The following is a 24,704-nucleotide window of genomic DNA, read 5'->3' on the forward strand; positions in this document are numbered from 1 at the left end:
TGTTAAAGCTCCCGTCCTCCACAGGATGGAAAACAGGTCAGGACTCGGTAGCACGGATACAGCACTATGCCCCCCTCACTACGTTCCGAGGGAGCACCATCATAGATCGGGGCCGGGGCACGAACAGCAGGGTATCAGGCGTCATGGAAGCACAAGCCGGGCACCCAAACAGAGGAAACATGGCCAAAACACAGCCGCCGGGGGAGGCCGTGTTATCAATCGCGGCCGGGCACAAATTCGGGATTCTCCCGTAAGTAGCGGGACAGGAATGACCACGGTCCTCGGCGGCAAGCGAGAAATGTCCAAAAAAGGGGGACAAACGACCCAGGGAAATCAGGAAGGGGCGATCTCCAGCTCATGCCCCCAATCAGACAGGTAAGCGATCTGAAAATCGGCCGGTCCGAAGCAATCCGGAACCGACCGGCCCTCCACCGTGGTCGGTGGCCGTTGTTGTTGAATTAATGGCCGGCCCCGCAGTTAGACGAGGTCCCGGTCTTAAAGCTGCCCCAGGCCGCAAACGCCGCCGTCTGTTTCTCCTCGTGTGGAGGTGGTAGAAAACCCGGGGACGCTCCATCGAGCACCGGAGCCGCTCCCGCGCCCGTGTGTACACTTTATGAAACAGGACATCAGGCCGAAGGCGCCTCCAGGAGGAGATGGTACACGGAGCCGGGGGACTGGGCGGCCATCTTCGATGCCGGCTTGGCTCCTCCCAGCATGTTGATTTTTAATCTTAAGAGTCACTTGTACTTTCGTTTTCACTATGTACTAGCAGAACCCAAGTTTCAGACTGTGTAGGAGAGTAGGATCTGCTTACTATGGTTACCCCTACTTTTTGCTGGTGTTTCACTGTTTTTCGACTTTAGTCTGGCTGGGGCTCTGCTATCCTGAACCCAGCCTAGCTGCATCCTCTCTAAATCGATTCCATGTACATTAGGTACACTCCAGATTGGTAACTGGGTCACCCTTGTGAGTCCCTAGTATATAGTACCTTGGGTACTAATGGCATAGGTACCCCAGAGGCCTACCAGGAGCTGAAGCATGTATTATGCCACTCCTGGGAAGCCTTCCACAATGGCACCACAGGACTGCTACTGCAGCCTGGGTAAGGTGGTGCATGCATCCCTTACTGACATATAGGTTACCTATATCTACCTTCTATCACTGACACATAAAAGCCTATCAGTCACTCCTATGGCAGGCCTTATCAATCCTGAAGGCAGAGAGCTTGGTTTTGTGTGAGAGGGTCCCCATGCATGGGCAGGACCCCTCTGCAGCTTTTGGAGCCAGTCAGTCAGTCAAAAATACTTTATTCGGTTCATAACAAAAACCACAAAAGTATACAGAAGTACCGAAAAAAGAGGGACCGAGGTACCAAATTGCAACCTGGTTAACAAACGGCTAAACATACATAAAAAAGACAAAAACTGTACAAAATAGATACCAAATTCATATGTAAATTTTTAAAAAAACATACACTAATCATTCAATTATAAATTCATTATTAACGAACTTCTAAAAATAGACCATGCAAAGATGTTAACTCAGACTAACTAGTTTTTTCCTTAGTCTCATGGCTATGGGTAAAAATGTAGCAACATTGACGATTTCTCACGTATTAGACAGCAGTTGAAGATATAATAGATCAGGTTTCACTTGTCTAAACCTTTTATCTTTTAGCAGGGGTACAATTAATTTTTTCCGGATATCCGTAAAATAACCACAAAAAAACATGAAGTGAGCAGTGTCCATTATCGAGAATCCATCACAGGTGCACAATTCTAATTCTGATATCTTAGTCCAACATGGGCGCCCAGAGAGAAGGAGAGGAAATTTGTTCAACCTAAAGTTGGTTAGTAGATATCTGTGGTTAGCATTATTAACAACCTTCAGATATAATTCTAAATCATGGTCTGTTGTTACAACTAACTGATGAGCTCTCACAGTTGGCTTAGTCAACTCATGGCCTTCTCTATCCATCCCTTTTTTGCAGCCTATATGTGGTCTTGACCCATTTCATGTCTCCCTTAACCAGTTTAGACGGCTCATCAAAGAGTTCTGGGCGGCCTAATAAGACTGCACGTTTTTTGATATATTTTAGCCATGGGATAGATTCCCAATGTTCTAAAGTGAGACAGTCCCTCAGGATCTCGTGGTTCACCTCCAATTCCGAATTCATCCAGACCGCAATCCACTTTAATAGGGGTGCGATGGCAATCCGGTCTTCTAGGTATTCCACCCCACATTCTTGGTGCACTATAAAACCTGAGGTTGATTGTGGTACTGATAAAATGGACTTCAAAAACGTATCCTCTGCCACCTGTAACAACTTAGCGTTCTTAAATCCCCATAAGTCTGCGCCATACATGGCTATTGAAACACATTTGGCGGCATAGACCTTTAACACTGCCTGTAGCGGTTTTACCCCCAGTTTACGGTAGAAGCCCAGAACTGCAAAAATAGATCGGACAAAAGCATTTCTTTTCTCAGACAGTTGTGGAAGCCAAGTGGAACTTTAATCAAAAACCACTCCCAGATATGGGAATCTAGTTACCCTCGATAACTTATTCCCATTACAGTGGAGTGTCATCAGCTTCCTGCGCCTGCCCTTTGTACCCACAGCCATGACATGAGATTTGGTGTAATTAACACTAAGATCCAAAGAGGACATGAACTCATAAAAAGAATTTAAAAGACTTTGTAGCCCTACTGACGTGCGCACTAAAAGAGCGGCATCATCCGCATATAATAATGCGGGAGGGGAAACTTGCCTGCCCTCGGAATATCCTTACAAGCTGCACCTAGCACACTGGCCAGCCCATTAATGTATAAGGTAAATAATAGGGGGGCTAAGATACAGCCTTGCCTAACCCCATTGGTTATACCTATCTTGCCTGTACAATTCCCCTTACGATCATATCTCACTGTGGCTGTGAGGTCCCTATGGAGATCGGCTAAAAAGTATACAATATTTTCATCGATGCCCGGCTTTAAGAGCAAGCCCCATAGCTTGGACCTGTTCACTCGATCAAAGGCCGAGGATAGGTCCATAAATTCTATTTATAAGCAACCTTGCTTAGCTATGGTATACTTTCCAATCAGCAATTGGAGGTTGAGGCTCTGGTCTATCATACTGCGTCCCTTTCTGAACCCATACTGTATTGCTGACAAAGAATTTGTTTCCTCAATCCAATCAGTTAATTTACACAGAACCACTCTGCCTAAGACCTTCACTGCGGAATCTGTAAGGGAAATTGGGCGGTAATTACCCGGGTCTCCTCTATTACCTTTTTAGGTTTCGCCTAAGTGAAAGCCTGCGCACTGCGCAGGCTTTTCACGCAGGTGAAAACCTAATGAGAATGATAGTGGCTTTGGAATCCGCCCCTCTGTTCCATTGGCTAGCTCCATAAATGGAGGCTAGCCATTGGAACAGAGATCTGTCCGTCATGGCCGGACCAGATTCGTGGGCGTTCCCGCGATTTCTTCCCTCCGCAACGTCATGCGGCCGTGGGCGGGGTTTATTTTTTTTTGTCACCCAATCGTTGACACTCGACCGCCCAGCTCTTTACTAACCTAAAAATACAGATCTAGTAAGTAGGAAAGCACATGGACGTCCCACCGAACAACTCCGCCCTGAAGATGCCACAAAGAGAACGGGCGTGTCTTACATTTTATTTTGTTGCCTAACAAGATACATAAAATAAAATTAAAAAATGTCTCCCTCTAACGTGGCTGAGAAGTTCCCGGTAGTACTTTGCGTGGTGAGTCCTAGTCAGCGGAGGGATTATGAACTGTTTGCGCGCGGCGCCGTCGGCGTCACGAGCCGGACTGAGGTGGGCGGGGCCAGGCCTTTGTTGGAGGTGACAGCTCTGAGCCCGGCAAAGCCCCAGTGCACGGGGCAGGAGGCAAGGGGGTCCTGGGAGCGCCAGCATGGACTGCCCTGCGCTGCCCCCCGGGTGGAAAAGGGAGGTGATACGCAAGTCCGGGCTCAGCGCCGGCAAGAGCGATGTCTACTACTTCAGGTAGGGAAGGCATGGATGGATGAGGAAACGAGAGCGATATTGGAGTGAGGACTGGGACAAGACAGGAGGGGTGGGCTGTGCGTGAAGTGGAAGAGTGGGACAGTGAGGCTATGAAAAGTGGGGTAGAGGAGTGAAAGAAGCAGGGAGTGAGGAAAAGTGTACTGGGGTGAGAAGATGGCGCATTTTAAGGCTTGGCGAGGAGTTATAAACCGGGATACTAGTTAGGGAGGAGAGTGAGAGGGACAGGAAATGAAGAAACTGTAAAGGTGAAAAGTAAGCAGGGGTGATAAGGTTTTAGGGACCGCGAAATGAGAAAGGTGTGAAGGAATAACCTGCTTTGAGGGGCATGAGATGTGGTGAAGGGTACAGAGGAGTGGTGGAAGATAACCGGAAAGAGGAGGTGGTGCAGGATGGTAATTAAAACATTTACAGCACAAACATTGGATGAAGTCAGGAGGGGTAAATGCGTGGAGGGGGAATTAACTACCAGAAATAAAGGACTACGTGGAGGGAGGGGCAAGAGTTGAACGGCCATGGGGCAGTTGAAAGGTGGCATGAGAAAGACATGGACATAAGAAGGTTACCATGAGAGAGGTCTGAGCAGTACCACCAGAGGGAGGGGAGAGGGTTGCTTAATGTTTGGCACATCTTTGTACCATAGACATGAACTGTACACGTGCACTGTAACCGACCCACACAGGTAGAAAACACCTCATGATTCTTGCAGATTGGATGATAAACTTGCAGTCTTGGTGTCTTTGAGACCAAAATCGGACGTGTGATGGGGAAGTTTATATATAAACTATGTGCAAGCTTTATATTCCTTCCTCATCTTTTAACACTAGCATCCAACCCCTTTTGAAATCATGTAGACTTGATTAAAACTTCGTTATACAACTGTTTTTGCGTGGGTCGCACCCTTCACACAAGCAGTGTATTGACTTTGGAGTAGAAAAATATCACAAATTGCTTTAAACAACTCAAGGGGCAGCGTCTCTACGGCCTATCTGTGGCTGGCGTCAAATGTTTCTTGGATTCACCCCTTTTTAAAGAAACAGTAGGGTTACTCATCCGCAGGGCGAGTGATTGCCATTCAGCTAGTCGCGACGAGTTTGCGGGCCTTATAAACGCTGGTACCAGAAATGTGTTAAAAAAAAAAAAAGAGCGCACAATGGACATCGCACTCGATAAAGATCATTGTCCAGTGCAAAGCTGTGATCACGCGAGCCTTTCAGAGTGCAGCTTGTTATGGCCATCTTTGTTGGTAACTCAGCCCAGATGGTGTAGTATTTTAGAGGCTAGACGTAAGAGGCCCCTTGCTCGATCGCTGGTTGTGACCTGTGTCTGTGGGTGAAGGGACATTCGTCTCTGCTGCTGTTTTCAACCCAAAGGCGCCGACCGAGCACACACAAGACTAGAGCTAGTGTGTGTATGTGTAGCACACGTGCCCTGTACACAGACATGTAGAGGTAGCGCATTGGCATGGCACAGCATACGTTTGTTTGTCTTCCCGCTTACTTGTGCATATACCTTACGTTTGATCAATATGTATTTACGTATACTATAGTAATGGTTATAATAACGACATGGCGATCATGTGTTTCGGTTACAACTTTAAATTCAGTCATTTATTTATTCCACGCTCTTTACTGTGCCACCTGTGATACAGCTGTTGTAATGCTCTATGCGCTTTTAAGACTTGCACTATTATGCGTAATTGCATGTCCATTTGCATAGCGCCCAATCTGCCGCTAGTATTGCATCGAAGCTCTTTTGTAATAACCAAATGTGGGCATGAAGTGACGTGCCAGCCTAGAAGTCTCTCTGTGGGAATGGGTTGTTTGTGGTGAATCCTGCCAGGCTCGTGCCCAGTGGGGCACTTGCTTTTCCGGACAATCGACTAATCCTCATTTTCTGTCGGGCATCAGGTGAGATTTCCGGATAGCCACAGATATCCGTGTTTTTGGCATCCGAGAAGATAGCTCAGCGAGCCACGTGCTTGCTCGGAAACGAGCAGATCCCAGCAGGGCTTTTCAGTTTAGCCAATAAAATGAGTGGCAGTAAATTCCAGACAATGTTGTCTGTTGTTCAAGTGTCAAGAGGCGGAGCAGTGTGTTATGTGCGCTATATAATGGGGCTTTTAGATGAATCGCTGAATTATCCACACCGTTATTTTCATCAGTTCCTTGCAGAGCAAAGTGGTCTCAGAGGAGCGATCAACCTTCTAGCAGTGGGGGGAGGGCAGTGGTGTGGGGAGGGGGGGGGGGCAAGGGTGCGGGGAGGGGGCGCTCCAGTTCCCACGTGCTCAAGGTACATAGAAAGAAGGCTTGACAGCTCTGATTGCCCAAATGTCCTGTTATATGACACCACGTGGCTATGTGATGATATATGATGCACATGAAGGCATTTAATGTCCGGCCATATCTCTATGGTGCTGTAATGCTCGGTCACGTAAAGCCGTGTCATGCTTGGTTCGTGCTGTGTCATGCTGTGTGACGTAAACTCATGTCACATTGGAGCGTTCTTTTAAAGCGCAGTCATGTGCCACGGAGGCGCACCGTGGGGCGGGGAGAGAGGCTCATGAAACTGGCCCCCGTCCTTGGCGGTGACACAGGACCTCTTGTTATATGGGCCACAGGTGCCCGTGAGCATCAGATCGCCTGTGCATGGGAAGCATAGGCGGTGGGACATGCTTAGAGGCTCAGCATCTCTGGCTCCGGCACTGAGACAGATTCAGGGTGCAGAGATGGGCCTGGAGGGAACCTCTAAAGGTGAAAGTGACCTGGAAGGACAGGTCCCTTAACAGAAGTGTTAACATTCCTTTGCTGTGCGGCCGTACCGAGATGACTCGACCACCTTAGCGGAATGTCACGAATTTTAGCATCACAAGAGGTCGGGTGACCTTTCCGGAAAGGACCTTCGTTATTTGATGGAGAAAAGCTCTCCTTGAGAGGAATTATGGTTCGAGTATACGTGTGGGGAAACTCTGGGCTAGAGGTGTCCAACTTAGATCCAGGCGGCCGGATCTATGCCAGGTTACAGGATTTCTACAAAAGATTTCACATCGAATGAATCTACATGGAACTCATTTGTCAAAAGCAATACCAAAAGCTCAAACTTTAACAAAGGCGAAACCATTGCATTGTAAATGCTTGTTTAAAGATAGGTACAATGACTGACTGCGACCAGGTCGTTGGGATACCGAATTTACAGATTCTATTAAATACATTAGATAAAACTTTAGACCATATTGCTATGTTAGATTTAAAAAGATCGGCTGGTACGCCATCAGGGCCGGGGGCCTTATTGCTTGTCATTTTGCTGATAGCTTCAGCCACCTCACCCTCATTTACCACTAATGTAAACGGATGACTAGTCAGCGGGGTTGGACCATCAACCCTTATAGTCACCTGTTCATAGACTGACTTAAAATGGGCGAGCCACTTGTCTTCCTGGATGCCACAATCTAAAACATTATTACTTGAGTCAACAAAGTAAGGTTGGTTGACTACTGCCCAGAACTTGGCACTATTTTTTATCACGTCTATGGAAGTCAATTCTGCCCAGGCATCTTCTCTGATCACCCGTCTCCTCTGTTCTACTGCTGCTTTATATGCTTTCCTTAAGAGGGCCACACGTTGTCTGTCGACTGGCTTGCTTTTTAAAGCCTCCTTCAGTTTGCGATTGGCTGCTGAACAGTTATGATCAAACCAGCCGCCTGTCCCCAAGTCTTTTACCTTGCCAGAGCACATTAAATCAGACATAACCCGGTGACAAACCTTTTGATATGCCTCCACTACCTCTACATCCCCAGCTTCCTCATCCATACATGTTCGCAACTCCTCTAATATTGGAAAGGTTACTTGAGAAATCCTCCGGTATAATTTTACACCATTTAATCCTTCGTGCCTGGTCTGTTGGCCGGATATCTTGTTTATCAACCCTGTTCAATGAGCTCTCAGATGTTCTAAGAACGCCTCTAACACATAAAAAGACAGGGTTGTGATCGCTAAAATGAGACTAAACAGGGAAATAGCCTACTATGTTAAGCCCCAGGGTTAAACTTATAAAAATAAAATCTATAGTTGATCCACTGCCATTTCCCTTAAAAGTGGGTATATCCACCTCGTAGGTAACATCAAACCATTTTCAGGCAGGGTATTTTCTAATAGAATACCCTGATCCGTATGCTCAAAATGAGTATCACCTTGTTCAATGGGGGCAAATAGATCATTGGACAGACATTTATCTGGACAACCATGAATATTGAAGTCCCCCAGTAATGTTATAGAACATTGAGACTCCGTCAATTCCTTGTATTCTGCTAAGAAGGAATTTAACACTGTCAGGTTGCTGATTGGGGTGGCTCTATCGGAAGAGTTATAAAAATTTACAATTAGAACATTATATGCCCCTTTACAAGCGATTTGAACTGCCAAACAGTAGGGGGAACCTGAGGCAATCACCGTGTGTGTACCAAGAATGTTAGCCGCTACTAGGGTTACCAGCCCACCCCTAGGTCTTCCTCTAGTGGTAGTGACTGCTGGGAGAGATTAGGTGATATAGCCATCCAGGGTAAGTATGTTCTTTGTATCCCAAGTCTCCTGTAGGCCAATGATATCTGCTGTACCTATAAATTCCCTCCAAATGGGATCGTCAACTTTGTTCCTTAGTCTAGCAATATTCCAGGTTACCACCTTTAAGTCATTGTTGCCTCTGATGGCTTCCCTACCTACTGGTTGACTATTTGCACTAATTACTGAGTCCCTGCCCTTGCCAAGCTCCTGGGCGACCGGAGCTGATACCCTAGTATCCACCCTCGGGACCCCAATCTCCCGGACCATTTTTACAGGTGAAACGGGTATAATCCTGTTTCCTTTATCATTTCCCGACACTGTGCTCACCTGTTGTCAATCCACCCAACCTAGGTCGGACAGGCAGTCATACTGGTTCGTCATTGGGATGTTACAGAGGTAATCTAGTGTGTGAGGAACCTGAGTATGATTATTTGGATGACCAACAATCATGCCATTACCCCTAAAACTATCTGCATGATGCCTATTGCCATAATTATGCCTTCCTCCTCTTCTCTGAACTAGATTCCACCCCTCCTCCCCACCCCCACCCCAACTGTAGGGTTTCATGCCCCTGGGCACCTCTTGCCTCTTCACTCTTCTGTGATCATTGGGAACTTTTAGTGGAGTGGAGAGGTGTGGCTCACTGGTTAGAGGCGGCAGACCTGTAAGCAGAGAACGGCCTGGGACCAGGGTTCAATTCCCGACGCGGCAGGGTCTTGGACCAGGGTCAACGGACTCGATAATTCTCTCCTCAGTGCCTACTCTAACCAGGGAACACACTCGGTAACTCTGGGCATTAAGCTTGCCTCGTCTCTACAACGGCCCCCCACAGATGCCGGGGATGCCTGGTTTCACCCTGGACATACCCAGAAAGGGACCATCTCACAGGGAAAACCAGGACGGGTTCCCCAGCGGTCTACAGCGCCAGGACACTCGGGTAGAGTAACAGTGCGCTTTACAAGTATCCCACATTTACATTTACATTTAGCCAACTCCATCTATTGTCCTGTTGCTCGATAGGCATATAAAAATAGGACGAAGGTCTGGCCGTGACTAGGGTACCATTGTTACGAGGATTCCCACGACAAATGTATTCCATAATGCGGGGATCTTCAAAGGTCACTACTATACAGTCCCCCTGTAATCTTTTCCTATTTTGTCCCACCCAAGGCGTTCTCTCAACCATTAAAATATTACCACAAAGGTTTGAAGGTAGGGGGTAGTTATTGGCTAACCAGTGCCATGCCTTATTTTTAAGCGCCTGGAAAGTTTCTGAGTTTGAAGGGGTTAGTTCCGTAACCCCTGTCAAAATGATCACATAGGGACAGGCGTCCGGTGGTAGGTGAATATTTCGCCGGGTCATGATTTTGTCAGGAAGGGCTGAATCGGATTTTGGGGTAAAGGTAACAGGGCCTTTTAGATTACCTTGGTCAGTGGGCTTATTTAATGCAGGGGGTTGAGTACTCTCTTTGTTACTCACAGGGTTAGGGCAATTCGACACCGGGTTCTTGGGTGTCTTGTTTTTAACCGCTACAGAACTTTTGCCCGCAGGCCGGGGTTTGCTAACTGGAGCGGTAGCATGTGTTGCCCTGTTGACATAAAGGCTATCCTGAAACCTTATATCCTTGTGTATATCATGAAGCAGTTTTTCAATACCATGAAGCCTAGCTTCTAAGGGAGCGAGTAGTGTCTTAATAATTTTTGTTATGATAGAGCCTATGGGTTCCTCCTCCCTATCTGTAACTTCTATTCTGTCGACTCCCGAATTGTCAGTTATAATACTGTCTTCAAGGATATCGTCCAAAGGGTTATCCAGCATAGTATCGTCAAGGATATTCGAGGGTAGTCTTGCGGTCTCAGTTTGGACTACTTCCACCCCGGATTTCTGCCCAACGAGGTCCCTACCGGGTTCCCTCAATTCTGCTATTCTACCCCTCTCATTAGCATCAGTACTAGTGTTCCCGGCTATTATGGCACTGACTTTCTTAACACCAGGGAGGTTGGTGTTTGGATGCTTACGTTTGGGAATGGCCCCCTCCCGCTTCCCCCTCTTCTGATCATGTGGGGTCGCTACCTGAGAGTCTGCCTAAAGATCTACCAAGTTAGACTCCAAACTAGTCCCTGTAAGGTTGTAAGCCTGAACTAAGGGGTGGTGAATCACTTGAGCCAGGCTGGACGGGGTTAACATTGTCGACAAGAGTCTGCACGGAGTTAGGTATACGTAACGAAGCATCGGGGGTGCGTGCAGAACCAATAAGACCCAAAGACGATCTTTTAGCAAATGCAAGATCCTGGGAAACCCTTCTTTCCATAAGAACAATACCTTGATCAATCAGAGAATTGGTACGAACAATAAAATCATCTATTGTTCCGGTCAATTTTTTACCACCAGCCGCCGCCATGCTTCTAGTTTCGCGGCACTCCATCGTCCTCACCGGGAACAGAGAGAGGGAATAGAGAGAACCTCGAACACTAGACTCTCGTAGGGTGTACAAACGAGTGACAGCTGATCAGCTAGAAGTGCCCCAACAACTAACATAAGAACAAAGGCGGACGGGGTAGACTTACAATACAAATTACTACCCCACAATCTCGGGTGGACAGCCAAGAGCTTAGGCCCAGTCCAGTCTCTTACGGCCTCTGACGGCCGCAGACGGCCCCGCCCTTGTCCCGGGCTTCTCCCGGGACGCTCTCGCGCAGCGGGGAGAATGTCCTATTGATAACAGAAAGTTGGTTGGTGGGGGCGGGGCAAGCAGGGAGAGCGGCCCAGGTGTCTCGGGTTATGCTCACAGGGACTCCTGGATCTACCGCTCGCAGACCTGCTGCAACACTACGCACCCCACTACAGCAGAAGTCTCCAAGGTCCCAAAACCTCCTTTCATGCAGAGTCCACAAGCAGCGCACACAGCTAAGCGGGACCCGCGAAGCGGGTTCCACGAGAGGCAGCGCTGAGAATGGGCACACAAGCTGCAACAAGGGACCAGGGTTCGGCGTCCCAACAGGTAGGCAGATTCAGAGTCTCGTAGGGGTTTAGGAGGCAAAGATCTTTATCGTCGTTGGTGGGGGCGGGGCAAGCAGGGAGAGCGGCCCAGGTGTCTCGGGTTATGCTCACAGGGACTCCTGGGAGATGGAGTCCCTGGATCTACCGCTCGCAGCCCTGCTGCAACACTACGCACCCCACAACAGCAGAAGTCTCCAAGGTCCCAAAACCTCCTTTCATGCAGAGTCCACAAGCAGCGCACACAGCGAAGCGGGACCCGCGAAGCGGGTTCCGCGAGAGGCAGCGCTGAGAATGGGCACACAAGCTGCAACAAGGGACCAGGGTTCGGCGTCCCAACAGGTAGGCAGATTCAGAGTCCTATTTGTTGAGGCTGTTCTGTGATGCAGCCAGACCATATACTCTTAAGTGCATTATAACCTCGCGGTAAATGCTAACTTTGGAATGGCTGCGAGGAAACATGTCAGGTTTGGTGTCAAACACGTTGGAATCCTACCTCTTCCTCCACCCCCCTTTGCCCCCCCCCCCCCCCAACAGACAGGCTCCCAGACAGGCTTTAGTATATTGGGGCTGGGTGGGTGCACTCTCAGAGTGCTTTGATATCTGCACTTGGGGCACATTTGGTGTCCCTGTTCATAGCCCAGTTCAAACCGGTTTCTGGTGCGAAACTGGACAAAGTAATTTGCGCTTCATTTAAAATGCGCTCTTAAGGTGTTGAACAAAGAGAGGGGCTGGCAGAAGTGACGGCTCACAATCTTGGTCAGTTCAGGACTGGGAGGGGAGATGTACTGGGGCAGTATGCGGTGAATAAAGCCCCTTATCATTGATTGTCCGGCAAGAGGAGCTTGCAGGACATAGGAAAGCGCATCACAGCGTGCACTTTTTAAAAACGCTCTGCAAGGCTCTTTATTTCATCAGAGTGTGCCGGGCCCAGGGCAGTCGGCACATATAGCACTTGACAGTACAGCTTTGCATATGTAGACCGGACACTTTGTTCATTAGTAAGCATAGTACTTCAGGATCATTTCCTGTTTCATAAAATAGTATTTCATATTCCACAATATTCTATGCTAAATATGATTAGAATGCAGCTTTTATTCTAATGTCTAAATGGTTTCATCTTTTTTTTGTTCATTAATGTAGCTGACCTTCATGTGTGTTTCTCCAAAGGGAATGGGCATGGTGAGGTCACACATAATATCATTTTGTCCAGGTAAATGTGGTTTATGCAGACACAGTGTTATGCTGCAGAAAATAGGGTTTATGCAGACACAGTGTTATGCTGCAGAAAATGAGGTTTATGCTGACATAGCGTTACGCTACAGTATCTGAGCAGTTGTTGGGCAAAGGGTGTGTGCTCAGAGTATGCAGAGGAAGAGTAGATATAACTAGTATTAGCAAAGCCAAAAGTTGTCCCCTCTGGGGGGAGCTTTTGACTTTGGCAACCAAGTGGGGGTGGCTAACTGGGAAGGAGGGTTGGATAACTGAATTATTTAAAAAACGCACTAGAAAATGGACAGTGCTGACCGCTTCATAGCGCTTTTAGGTCCAGATTGCAGAGACGGGGGTGATGAGGTAGGAGGAAGAAAGAGTACAAGGGAGGGAAATGTGACAGTAGGAAGGAGGGAAAAAGCAAGAAAGAGGACAAAAGGGGAAAAAGGAGCAAAAGAACAAGAACCACACACATATTCGCAAAACTGTTTTTGATGAGGATTAGCTGTGAGTTACTGCATTTTACCAGGTAAGTGCCCTTCCACGTCTGGTGCTTTACAACGTTTTAAGCTCTTATTAGAGTTTCTTGTTGATCAAATGGATATAATCTCTTGTGTTTGTATATCTCCCTTGTATTAATCGCTTGATTTTGCTTGTGAGAAAGTGCCAGTCATAGTCTTTGAATGTCATTTATAATTACACTGAAAATATGAAAATGTCACACATAAGCAATCTGAAACCTTGGCAGCTATGTATATGCACCTTGAGCTGGTTCATGCCTGGCCAGACTGAGACTGCGCTCATTCAGTGACTGGTCTCCATTCCTTACTGGGTGGCATTTGACCCCTACATTCACTCAAATGTTTTTCTAAAAGAGCATCTGCTACCTTAGCTCCAACTTCAAACCCGGCACTGGCACAACATTTTTCTGATGCCCTCCCAATGTTTCTGTCCTTGTGGTGTTTGAGAAAGTGCCATCTTTCTTGCATGGTATGCCCCCGCCTTTTGCTGAATTGCTGATGTACTTTGACTGAGGGTTCCCTGGGCTCCTGCCAATCAGGTGCCCAAAGCCTGTGTTCCTTCCCTAAAACTGTGTTGTAGCTAAAAACCAATTGGCATCTCTGGTCATATGTCAGCCCCTGGTAAATGGTACTCTAGGTACCCAGGGCATTGTGACCAGAGAAGACCCCTAAGGGCTGCAGCACTTATTGTGCCAACCTTAGGGGCCCGGCACCCTGACACACACACACACACACACACTGCCTTTGCAGGCTGTGTGTCCTGGTGCAGAACTAAACAAAGAGTCGCCATGGCACACATTCCTGTGTGCCATGCCCACAAACCCACTACCCTGGCATACATCAGTCACCCTTCTAGCTTGGTACCCTATGCCAGTGGTGTGGGCACAGGTGCATGAGCCCTGTGCCCCTACTGTACCCAGGGGCATTCCTGGCACTGTAAGTGCAGTGATGCCATTTAGAGTATATGGTGCTGGGAGGTTGTCATTACGAACTCCACAGCACCATAATGGCTACACTGAAGGCTGACAAGTTTGATATCAAACTTCTCAGCACATTAAACCCACACTGATGTCAGTATGGGATTTAATGTAAAATGCACTACAGAGGGCATCTTAGAGATGCCCCCTGAAACCTAACCTACAATCCACGTCTTGTCTGAGAGGCTGCCTAGGCTGCCACACACCAGACATGTTGCTGGACCCCCGCTCTCCTGGGCCTGCAACAATGCACATCCTGGGCGAGGTGCTAGGTCTCCTACCCCAGGATGGGCAGGGTGAAGCTTCAAAGGCATATCGCCTTTGTGAGCTTTTCCAGGCCATTTGCTGTACTCCGCAACTGGCCCCCACCGGTTCTGACCCCCACCCTGGCGGGAAGACGGGCGGGAAACCCTACGTGAGGAAAGGGGGTGTGCCAGCTTGTGCCAACTCCACCCCTCAGAGATAGGCTCCTCCCACAGGAGAGGAGCAGGATAGGGGGTGTACTCACCCCAGGACAAGGACCTATTGGTCCCTGCCCTTCCCCTATCTGTAATGCCCCTAAATTTAGTATTTGGGGGCATCCTGAACCTTCATTCCTCAGATACCTATTTCAAAACAGGAAAGAAGACCAAGAAGAAGACCTGCTGTGCAGCTGCTAACAAGAGGACGACACAAACTGACTTGGCCCCAGCCCTGCAGGCCTGTTGATCTTTGAACCTGCTCCTGCTTAATCCCAACGTCTCCTGCAGACAGCAACCTCGAGAACACCGGAGGACCTGCCTGCCTTCGCCCTCCTAGAGACTGGGACTCCCGTGAGCAGTGGTTCTGCTCAAACAGCAATACCCCTGGTGCCAGCCAGGAACCGCAAATTCAGCCCACTCTGCACCCGCCCAGCCCGGCCTGTTCCCGAGTGTACAAAAACCCAGGCGATTCTGACCTGGAATTCAGTGCCCAAAGAGCCTCCTCGACGACCCAGACGACGCCTGCAGCCTCAGAAACAGGGACCCCCCCTCCCCAACCATGACCAGCAGAGGGTAAGATTTCCCGACGCCAAAAGACAACCCTGCACCCGGCGCGCCCTGTGCCCAACTCCGGGGTGCCTACCTACCCTCCAAGATCTCAACTTACCCCTCGAAGTGTTGGTCGCTCCAGAAGATCGTCCGTCCCCGAGCCTGCAGCCTTTGTTCACTTTCCAAGATCTCCATTGAAAAACATTGAGCGCCCGACGGCTCAAAAGCACCCTGCACCCAGCCGCCCGAGTGCCCCTGGCAGTGCAACATTTGTCCTAAACTACTTCCCCATTTGTGCTGAGCAAGTGACCAGGAGCCCAGCTCCCACAGCTGCGTGGCCTGCTTACCAGCAGCCACCAACCGAAGGCTCCCTGCCTCTTATTGGATAACATTGGGCCTAACTACCTCTGCACCCGGCTGCCCCTGTGCTGCTGAGGCTTTACCAACTGTACCTACCTGACCCTGGGAGACCCCCGAGTCTATGCCCAGAACCTTAACTCTGCCAGTCGAGTACTTACCTAAAAGCCGATAACTCACTTTTCTTCCATAAGCTAACATTGACTGGTTTCACTTGGAAATTCTTTTAAGTGTGGAGTTTTGGAACTTTAAAATATTCACCTAAAATCAGCCGAACAACGAATTCCGATTTACTCAACTGTTATCAGGAGAGACCTCAATGCTACATCTTTTAGCCCAGTACTGACCCTGAAAAGTAATTTTAACCGTGCTTACCAGTAACGTGAATTTCCTTCCATAGGATATCATTGCCTGCTTTTTGCTGAAAAGGTTTTTAAGTGTCAATTTTTAAAACAGACAAATATTCTCTAAAAATCTTGCCAACGATAAAAACGTAATTACTTGCCTGTTTTAGATAGATGTCCCAGTGCTGAACCTAGGAGCCCAGCACTGGATTACAAAAGTAACGTTAACATACTTTACCTGCAAACTGAATTTCCTTCCATAGGTTTAACATTGGTAATTTCATCTGGAAAAGTTTCAAGTTTTAACTTTTAAAATGCAATAATATTCCTTAAAACTCACTACTGTAGCCAAAACGCTTTTACTTAACTGTTTACAGGACATGTCCCAGGACTGAATCTAGGATCCAGTCTTGAGGTTCGAAAAGTAATCTACAAAGTAACTAACTGCATTTACTAGAAATTCCCATTGAGCTCAATGTTGCATCATGTTTGAAATTGTGTTGACTATTGCAACAACTGTAACAATTGTAAACAAAAAGTCTTTTGCCTATTTAAAAAGTATTTAACTAAAGTAACTCATCCTGAGAAAGCATATTTTGATACCTAGTTGGTTCTAAAATAAAACAACTATATCTTTTGATACAAAACAATTGGCCTAGAGTTCAGTTATTGAGTGTGTGAGACTATTTGCTGACTGAGTGTGTACAACAAATGCTTTACACTGTCCTCTGATACTGCCTTATTGCTCGACCAAGCTACCACTTTAGAGAGTAAGGTTATATCTAACTTTAGCCTCTGCCAAACCTCTGGGGACTGTAGACTCTGTGCACACTTTCCTTACTTGGGTCCAGCATATACAGAGCCACTTTCTTACATGGTGACCTTCCAATTAATAGCTCAGAACGTCATCAACACTTTGACCAAGCAGACTCAGTTCCCCCTTAATAAGACATTGTACTTACTGTAGATTCACTAACTTGAACCCAGTAATCTTATGTGAGCCCTAATACTTTTTGAATAGATACACACCCTTAGTCACCACCAGTCTTTTTCATTGTTTGATCAATTGAGGGCACTCAGTACTGTGCTTGTCATCTCATTGACATGCATTTTATTTTTCTCAATGAAAAATCTTCTGTCTTGACTAGCTTTCTGTATGGAATGTATTGCATTGACGATTAGGTTACCAAAAAAGTGCATGATGGAATGTCTGAGTACTTAACGAATAACTGTTTTAATATACTCACTAACCTGGTTCTAGTAAGGAATATTGGGTTACCCATTTTCAAAAAAAAAAATGATATTATAACTTATAAAACGTAAAGTCAGCAGACCAACAAATTTCCTAGGATCAGTAGCTCGACACTCTGTGGCAATCATCACGAACTAGGCTGCGACTAAAGACTTTCAGTTCTTTTAAAAGCGTGCATTTTGGATGTGTTACAAAGGATTTTGCTCTAATGGTGCTATTAGGCCAAGTATCAGCATCTTTCACCTGCACCCTTACAGGTTCTCTTCATAGATGAGGTGCACATGCTGGACATCGAATGCTTCTCGTTCTTGAATCGTGCCCTTGAGAGTGATATGGCGCCTGTTCTCATCATGGCCACAAATCGTGGTATTACCAGGTAAGCCAGCATTTTATTTCTGGATTGATTCCCAGAACTATTTGGGGACGTGCTCCGTTTCTTGTATTATGATCTTTATTCTCATGTACTTGATGAAGACTTTTTTTTCCCTGCCAATGCAGTTAATGAGACTGCAAGTGCATTTCAACATTTCAGTGGATGAAGGCTACAAATGCATTTTTTGTAGCAAAATATTGCTACCACGTTAATAAATTAACTTGCTCTCAGCCACCTTGTAGCTATGGCACAGAACAAACAATATTATCTTAGGGCAATGTGAAAAGTATTTATGCAGTACCAAATCAGTAGTAAAGTCAAAATGCAAAACAATAAAAATCCCAAATTATATTAGGAAAATATTGAGTAAAATGGAATAAACACGTTGACACCAAAGTGACACACATCAAATCAGGTGAACTGCAGATCTGCATTTTTACAGTTTTAAATTGGAATAGCGCCAATAAGCATAAAGTGTCAATGATAGTCAATGAACACACAAAAGATGATGGGAGGAATATTTGCAATAAATTGAACCTTTGGCAGTCAGAGTAGCATTGCAACCCATCGTTCTTTTGTCCATCATGCTACCTCAGCTTGCATCTAGGCATCTCCAAATCATGATAGCGCTAGCCAATTGGGTGCTTTGAAGCTGCTTTCTGCACTGTGGGTGACAATTGCATACACTTGCTCATTTACATGTCATTATTTTTTGACACAGATGCATTCATATCTGTTTTTGGTTTTACCCCTTACAGAATCCGTGGAACAAACTATCAGAGCCCCCACGGAATTCCTATTGATTTGTTGGACCGGCTTCTGATCATCTCAACAACCCCGTACAGTGAAAAGGAGACAAAGCAGATTCTGAAGATAAGGTCAGAACTGATCTGCAGGTTCCCATGTGGGATGTGCCCCATCTTAGCATGTGTTGGACGAGGAAGATGCTTTAAAATATATTGCTTACGTTGTTACCACTAGACTTATTTGTGCTTACCCTTCTTTCTCCCTACTCTGCACTGCTGTGCTTCCTCTCATGTATCTGTTAGCAGGGAGCGTAAGCATTTGTTTGACTGAAGTGAACGAGTTCCAGTTGTGAGAGTTGTCGGCTTTACACCACCTCACCAATGCCTTACAAGTTTCGTTTCCCCTCAACAAAATATGATATTCTTCGCTCAGTTTTTTGGCAAAGGTAGTTTTGGGAACCAAATACAAGATGAAAAATGGACTCCAGGTTAAAATATGAACTGTTTTTTTCAATCTCTAGAAAGAGCCATTGTCAAACTAGTTTTATTGTTTTTTCAGGCGGCACCCATTGCTGAACATGGTAGGGTTGCTCCCTAGATGCTCCTGTTAGGTCCACTGCCTAGGAGCGACCAATGTACATTTGTTCTCCTTTGACTCTTACTGATGCCCTCAAGGGATTTGCTCCTCGAAACGCTCATAAATGTTGTCCTCTCTCTGTTCCTTGCAGGTGTGAAGAGGAAGATGTGGAAATGAGTGACGACGCCTACACGGTGCTGACTCGGATTGGGCAGGAGACCTCCCTGCGCTATGCTATGCAACTTATCACAGCCGCCCACTTGGTGTGCCGGAAGAGGAAGGTGAGGGAGAGACTGCGCTAAGCAAAAGTTACTTTCTCTTATGTACTGGGCTGAACAGGCAAAGGTGGTTGGGCTTATCCACTTCTACAGATATCATTCCTATTTGAACCTCCAGTGTCATGACGTTGTTTCTGTCACTCTAGATGGTCTGCTAGAGAAAGGACTGATGATTCACCCCAATTATTTTTTATTCTGTCCTAGGGTTAGGTAGCTGTTGGCAGATGATGATTTACGCTGTTAGCACTTACAGATTTAATTGGTGGCTCATTCTGCTGTACTTGTGTTCTCAGGGCACTGAGGTACAGGTGGACGACATCAAGCGAGTGTACTCCCTGTTCCTGGATGAGTCTCGCTCCACCCAGTATATGAAGGAATACCAGGATGCCTTTATGTTCAACGAGATGAGTATGTTGTAGATTTTTATGCCTTTGTTCCAAACCTTAATCCTAACAGAGTCAAACAAAAACCTTTAGAATTCAGAACACGTCAAATTATAGTTTCCTTTGCAAAATAACAACTCCCTTCTCTGTGCTTTCTTTTAGTAGATGCAAATAATTTATTAGTAAGACTTCTAACCGACTTAGTTTTATTGGAAAGCAATATTTTTGTTAATTGAAGAATGATGAATATATTGGATAAATGCACTTGTCTTCCTTCTGAGCTGGGTTTTAGGAAAGAGGTTTTTTGCTGGGGTTTTTTAGAACTTTTTTGTTGGCCTGCAAGATTAGGCGTTTCTTTTTTCTTTTTATTTGTGTTTTGGTTTTTACACTGGAGAAAAAAAATGCATAGCTTGGGATAGGCTTTTTAAAAGAAGGAATAGGCTCAGATGTTACTCTTTTGCATATAGTAACAATAGGTGTTCAGTTCTCAGAGAAATGTGTAACTGGTAGAACAATTGTGACAAAGCGTACATAGTGAGGTCAGGCAAAATGGACACATTCTTTTTTTTTTTTTTTACCAAATAAGCAGTGCATATGGGTGTACTCAATAGACTTTGAAGTTTAGCACCACACCAGGGAGTATCATATGGCCAACTCCGTCTATTACCCAGACTCCTAAAGCCTGATCTGAAAATTAGTTTGCCCGGATATGGCAGGAAACTGGCATACGAGGATGTGTTTTTGTTCCGAAGCTTTATATAGCGCAAACTTGGCCTGAAGGTATCAGGGTGCGTTACACAAGGGCACATTCATTATTGCTAGGCACGGGGAGATTAAGTGATTTACCCAGAATCGCAGGATGATCCGCATCCTTGCCGAGACTCGAACACGGTACTTCAGATTTGAGATCAGCCGCCCTAGCCGGTAGGCTACATCTTATCCCCATGATGTTGTGGAACAGTTATGTTTCTTGATTTGCTACAGGGTTGAACCGTGGTGTAGTGTAGCACAAAAACACCCTTTATCATTTGTTTTTTAATTTGGGGGGGGGGGTTATAAACAAGTTACACACATTTGCCAAATCTCATGTGGTATTTTCTACAATCCTCCATTGTTTGCCTATGAACAAAGCAAGAGTAAGTCTTCCACCTTCCCACTCGTTGATGCAGTTTCCCCATCCAACCTCGGTGTGGAATGACAGATGAGAGCGTAGGTCATCTTAATTATTGTCCTCCGATGTCTAAATTGTAACCAACAGATACACTATGAAATGGGCTAAGTCCTCTTTGATTGGTCACTTTCTGGATCTTTGACCTTCCAGGAGCCCTCTGGCACCCTTTACAGATGCCTTACAACTTGAACATTTAGTTGGGGTCTCTGTTTCTCTTCACTTCGAGGGTCTGTCTCAGTAGATGGAGCACAGGGATTAAAAAAACGGACCTTCCACTAACCCCAGTGGCTAGGTTGATCCAAAGTGGAAGGGTGGCAAGATGTAGGGCAGCGGTCATAGCCTGATGCCGGCCACCTGTGTGAACCGCTGACCTGACTACCACCGCCTAGGGCTCTAACCACCGTATCTTACTGCAACATAAAACCACTGGGGGACGGGTGTCTCACTGACCGCTGGGCACAGTCCTTCCTTGCTCACTACGGGCCCCAGGGGGCAAGGTTGTGGGGTCAAGAACACAAATACATCTCGGGACTCTACTGTCGGCGGTACTATGTACTACCCACCCGGCCAACCATCATGTACAGTGTGCTCCTCCCTGCCACTACCTGCCTGGTATCCTCCGGAGCTCCTTCAGTGGACGTTTCTAAAATCATGCTTTAAAACTATTACTTACAAAAAAAACTTGCACTGATTTACTTTGATGTACTAGTACTACTAAGATGAAACATTTTTACATGTGAATGAAATACATTTTTGCAGAGACTTTTTCATATTTAACACGTTTTTGCAACGTTTTTTACAATTGAAGGTGGCCCAAAAGTTAAATGGGCAGGACACCGTTATTCCCTGCTTCCTTTCACGTCAATTAACATGTAAAAAAAATGCTTGACCATTTTCAACCTGGGGCCACATTCCAAGATCAGGAAGGCGCTTTTCGACCATACTGATTTAGTCTGCTGTATTAGAACTACTAAGATAAAACAGTTCTGCATGTCAATGAAATACATTTATGGAATTTTTGCAGAAACTATTTCATATTTAAAATGTTTTTTGCAAAATTCCTCTTCTTTGGCGAGCCCATTTAATTTGTAAAACTGTCTTTTAAGGAACAAAGTGCAAAACCGCATTTCAGTCTCCGCGTCAGCCTAACATATGGTGATCTTTGGCAATTTACAGTTGATGGTCCATTCACTCACAAGCACAGGATAAGATATTTTTGCAGGAAAGAGACAGCCACATTGTAACAGTATTTATCAATGCTTAGTTTTCACTTTGATGTGTAAAACATATGTTTTATTTATTACCTCTGTGGCAACTCGTTTTGGAGGGTTGGATAAGTTTAAAGCTACTTTACTGTGCCTTTTTCATAACACATATATTACTGGATATAAACAATTTCCTCATTTGTACTGGCAGGCACTAGTCATGATTTGAATGGTGTAGCAGTGCAGTGGCACAGGAGTCAAAAGGTTTAGGAAACGCACTGAGCTCAGATTATTGCTATATGTTTCTACTAAACAAGCTGTCACAAGTGCAGGTACCTTGCATGCACTAGGGTCATGATTTAAATGATGCAGCAGGTGTAGTGACACAGGGGCTAAAAGGTATAGGAAACCACTGAACACCGATTATTGCTATATTTTACTATTACCCCCGACTCGGAACCACCTCCAGTCGTTATCTCTCCTCTCACTAGCGACTGTCTGATGTTTCAGTGCCCCCGGTGCAAGTACCGCATCGTTGCGCTTCCCGGCCATTCTTCTCGCCCCTAAACAGGCTTCCTCCCTCTCAGGCCTCCCCTTCTCCTCACCTAAGTCACTGGAATACCTGAAACATGTACAGATCACCTTTTTTCCCAGTATCAGCAGCTTTTATAACCAGCATTGGCAAAGCCAATAGGTCTCGCCTTTGCAAGAACCATTGCCTTCGGAAATGTGTTTTAACCTTGTTGTCCTCCAGTGTGGCTGCTGTTCAGCATGGCTAAAAGTTAGTGGTGTGGAGTTGGGTGGGGTAGAGTGGAATGGGGTATATTGGCATGGAGTAGGGTTAGTGGGGGTGGATTGGGGTAGATTGGAGTGGCAGAGTTAGGTAGATTATCGTGTTAGATTGGAGTTGGATATATTGATTTGGGGTAGTTTAGGGTGGAGAGGGGTAGATTAGGGTGAAGAGGTGTATATCGGACTGGAGTGGGGTAGACTGGACTGGAGTGGAATGGAGCATCGGCAAAGAATGCTGAAGTGAAATAAAGATTGGTTTCTCTGTACAACAGATCCATGAGATAAAGTATCTCTGTGTGCGTTTGAGATTTAAAATGGTCCCTGATGCATTGTTTGCAAGCTGTTCCATAAGATACAACAGACACATTGCATTATGCGAGGAGAAGGAAATACTCCTCTGGGTGAAGCCCAATCCCATTCTGTGTATATTTTAAGAAATTGGTGACATTGGGTGTTGCAGACAGCGACTCTCTTATGCCAGAATTCTAAACGGTGGGTCGATTTGCAGTACTGCCATGTTAATATTTTTCTACTCCGAATCTATTAAGCCTCTGATAACCTTTCTCAGATATTTTATAGTAACCTGCATGATCACAATTTAATGGTTTTATTTATGTTTGATTGATTTGTTGAGTACAAACTTGTCCTAACCATGTTAGAGCCCTTACAAACTGGAGCTCAGAGGGAAAAGACGCAGGTTACCCTCCACTCACATTTATTTATCAACAAAACCTGCCCCATATATGATGGGGTGTTCGAGGCATGTGGGCTGCTGAATTCATATCTATCAATGGACATGTGTAAGCAATAGCATTGCAGTTACATCCCCTCATGGAGGCACTCCTGGGTGTTCATAGAAATGACTCTATTGTTGTTCAAAGTTCAATTTTAATTTCACATTTAGTTGTTTTGTAGAAGGTTTCATAGTTTCACAAATGAATAGATATTAAACTCATATCTATGCGATGAATATCAATAATTGTCCAAAATACTCCGATGCATTTCGGGCTGCACGCCCTTTGTCAAGGAGAAACTACAATGAAGAAAAAATGAGCCCGAGTCAGGGTGGATGAATGAAGTTAAATAATCGAAAAACAGATCAGGAAGGTAAAATTACATGACTACCAACGTGTTGAATGAGTAACATGCAATGGGATACTAACGCGAAATGCGCGTGTGGCAATTAATGGCGTGAAGTCGTGAGGGAAATAACACTAACCATAATAGAAGAACGAGGATCATCATTATATACAAAAACGCGCTAACCGCGTGTGAGGGGTACTGTGCAAATGAAGTAAATAGTGACCGCGCTAAGCGCGTGTGCAGATTAACGTTTTACAGATTCGTGGAGGGAACAAAGGTTCCCAGGGAAGATAACTTACTTGGTGCTGGACGCCGTGGCGTTCAAAACAGATAACGCGACGGTCTGGCGATGCAGACTGATGTATCGGGGATTGTATATGTGAGTGGAACAATAAAAGACGGACTGGTGGTGAGACTAACGGTAGCCATCTTGGAATGGTGAAAAAACGGGAAACTAAAAAAAGGACTAACAAGACAGGATTAATAAGAATTGAAAATAAAAATCAGAACAGAGAGCAAGGGACAGTGGTGTATGATAGTTACAAATAACAGCTGTATTCTGTACGATCATTAAGACCATGTGGCTTCAAGGTCTGTAGGCGAAAAGTCCATTCAAGTTCTTTCTGCAGCAGTGTTTTGCGATTGTCCAAACCTTCTCTGTGTGGGACACATTCAAGAACTATGAATTGAAGTTGTGCGATGGTATGGTGAAATTCTTGAAAATGTGTTGCAACATTAGATTTCTCATTTTTAGTTCTTATGTTGGACTTATGTTCGTTGATGCGAACCTTGATTTTTCTTTCGGTCTTGCCAACATAAAGTTTGCCGC

The 24,704-nt window shown here is 45.8% G+C and overlaps 1 protein-coding gene across 2 annotated transcripts in view; it reads left to right on the plus strand.

Moving 5' to 3' along the window:
• RUVBL2 (RuvB like AAA ATPase 2) overlaps positions 1–24,704 on the plus strand; it is a 131,638-nt gene that overhangs the window by 75,110 nt on the left and 31,824 nt on the right. For both annotated transcript variants that reach the window (XM_078655154.1, XM_078655155.1), the window contains exons 11-14: positions 17,525–17,643; positions 18,399–18,518; positions 19,115–19,244; positions 19,535–19,649. In XM_078655154.1, the coding sequence (XP_078511280.1) occupies positions 17,525–17,643; positions 18,399–18,518; positions 19,115–19,244; positions 19,535–19,649 (484 nt within the window). The remainder of the gene's footprint in view (positions 1–17,524; positions 17,644–18,398; positions 18,519–19,114; positions 19,245–19,534; positions 19,650–24,704) is intronic.

Source organism: Lissotriton helveticus, chromosome 7 (assembly GCF_964261635.1).
Source record: "Lissotriton helveticus chromosome 7, aLisHel1.1, whole genome shotgun sequence".
NCBI lineage: Eukaryota > Metazoa > Chordata > Amphibia > Caudata > Salamandridae > Lissotriton > Lissotriton helveticus.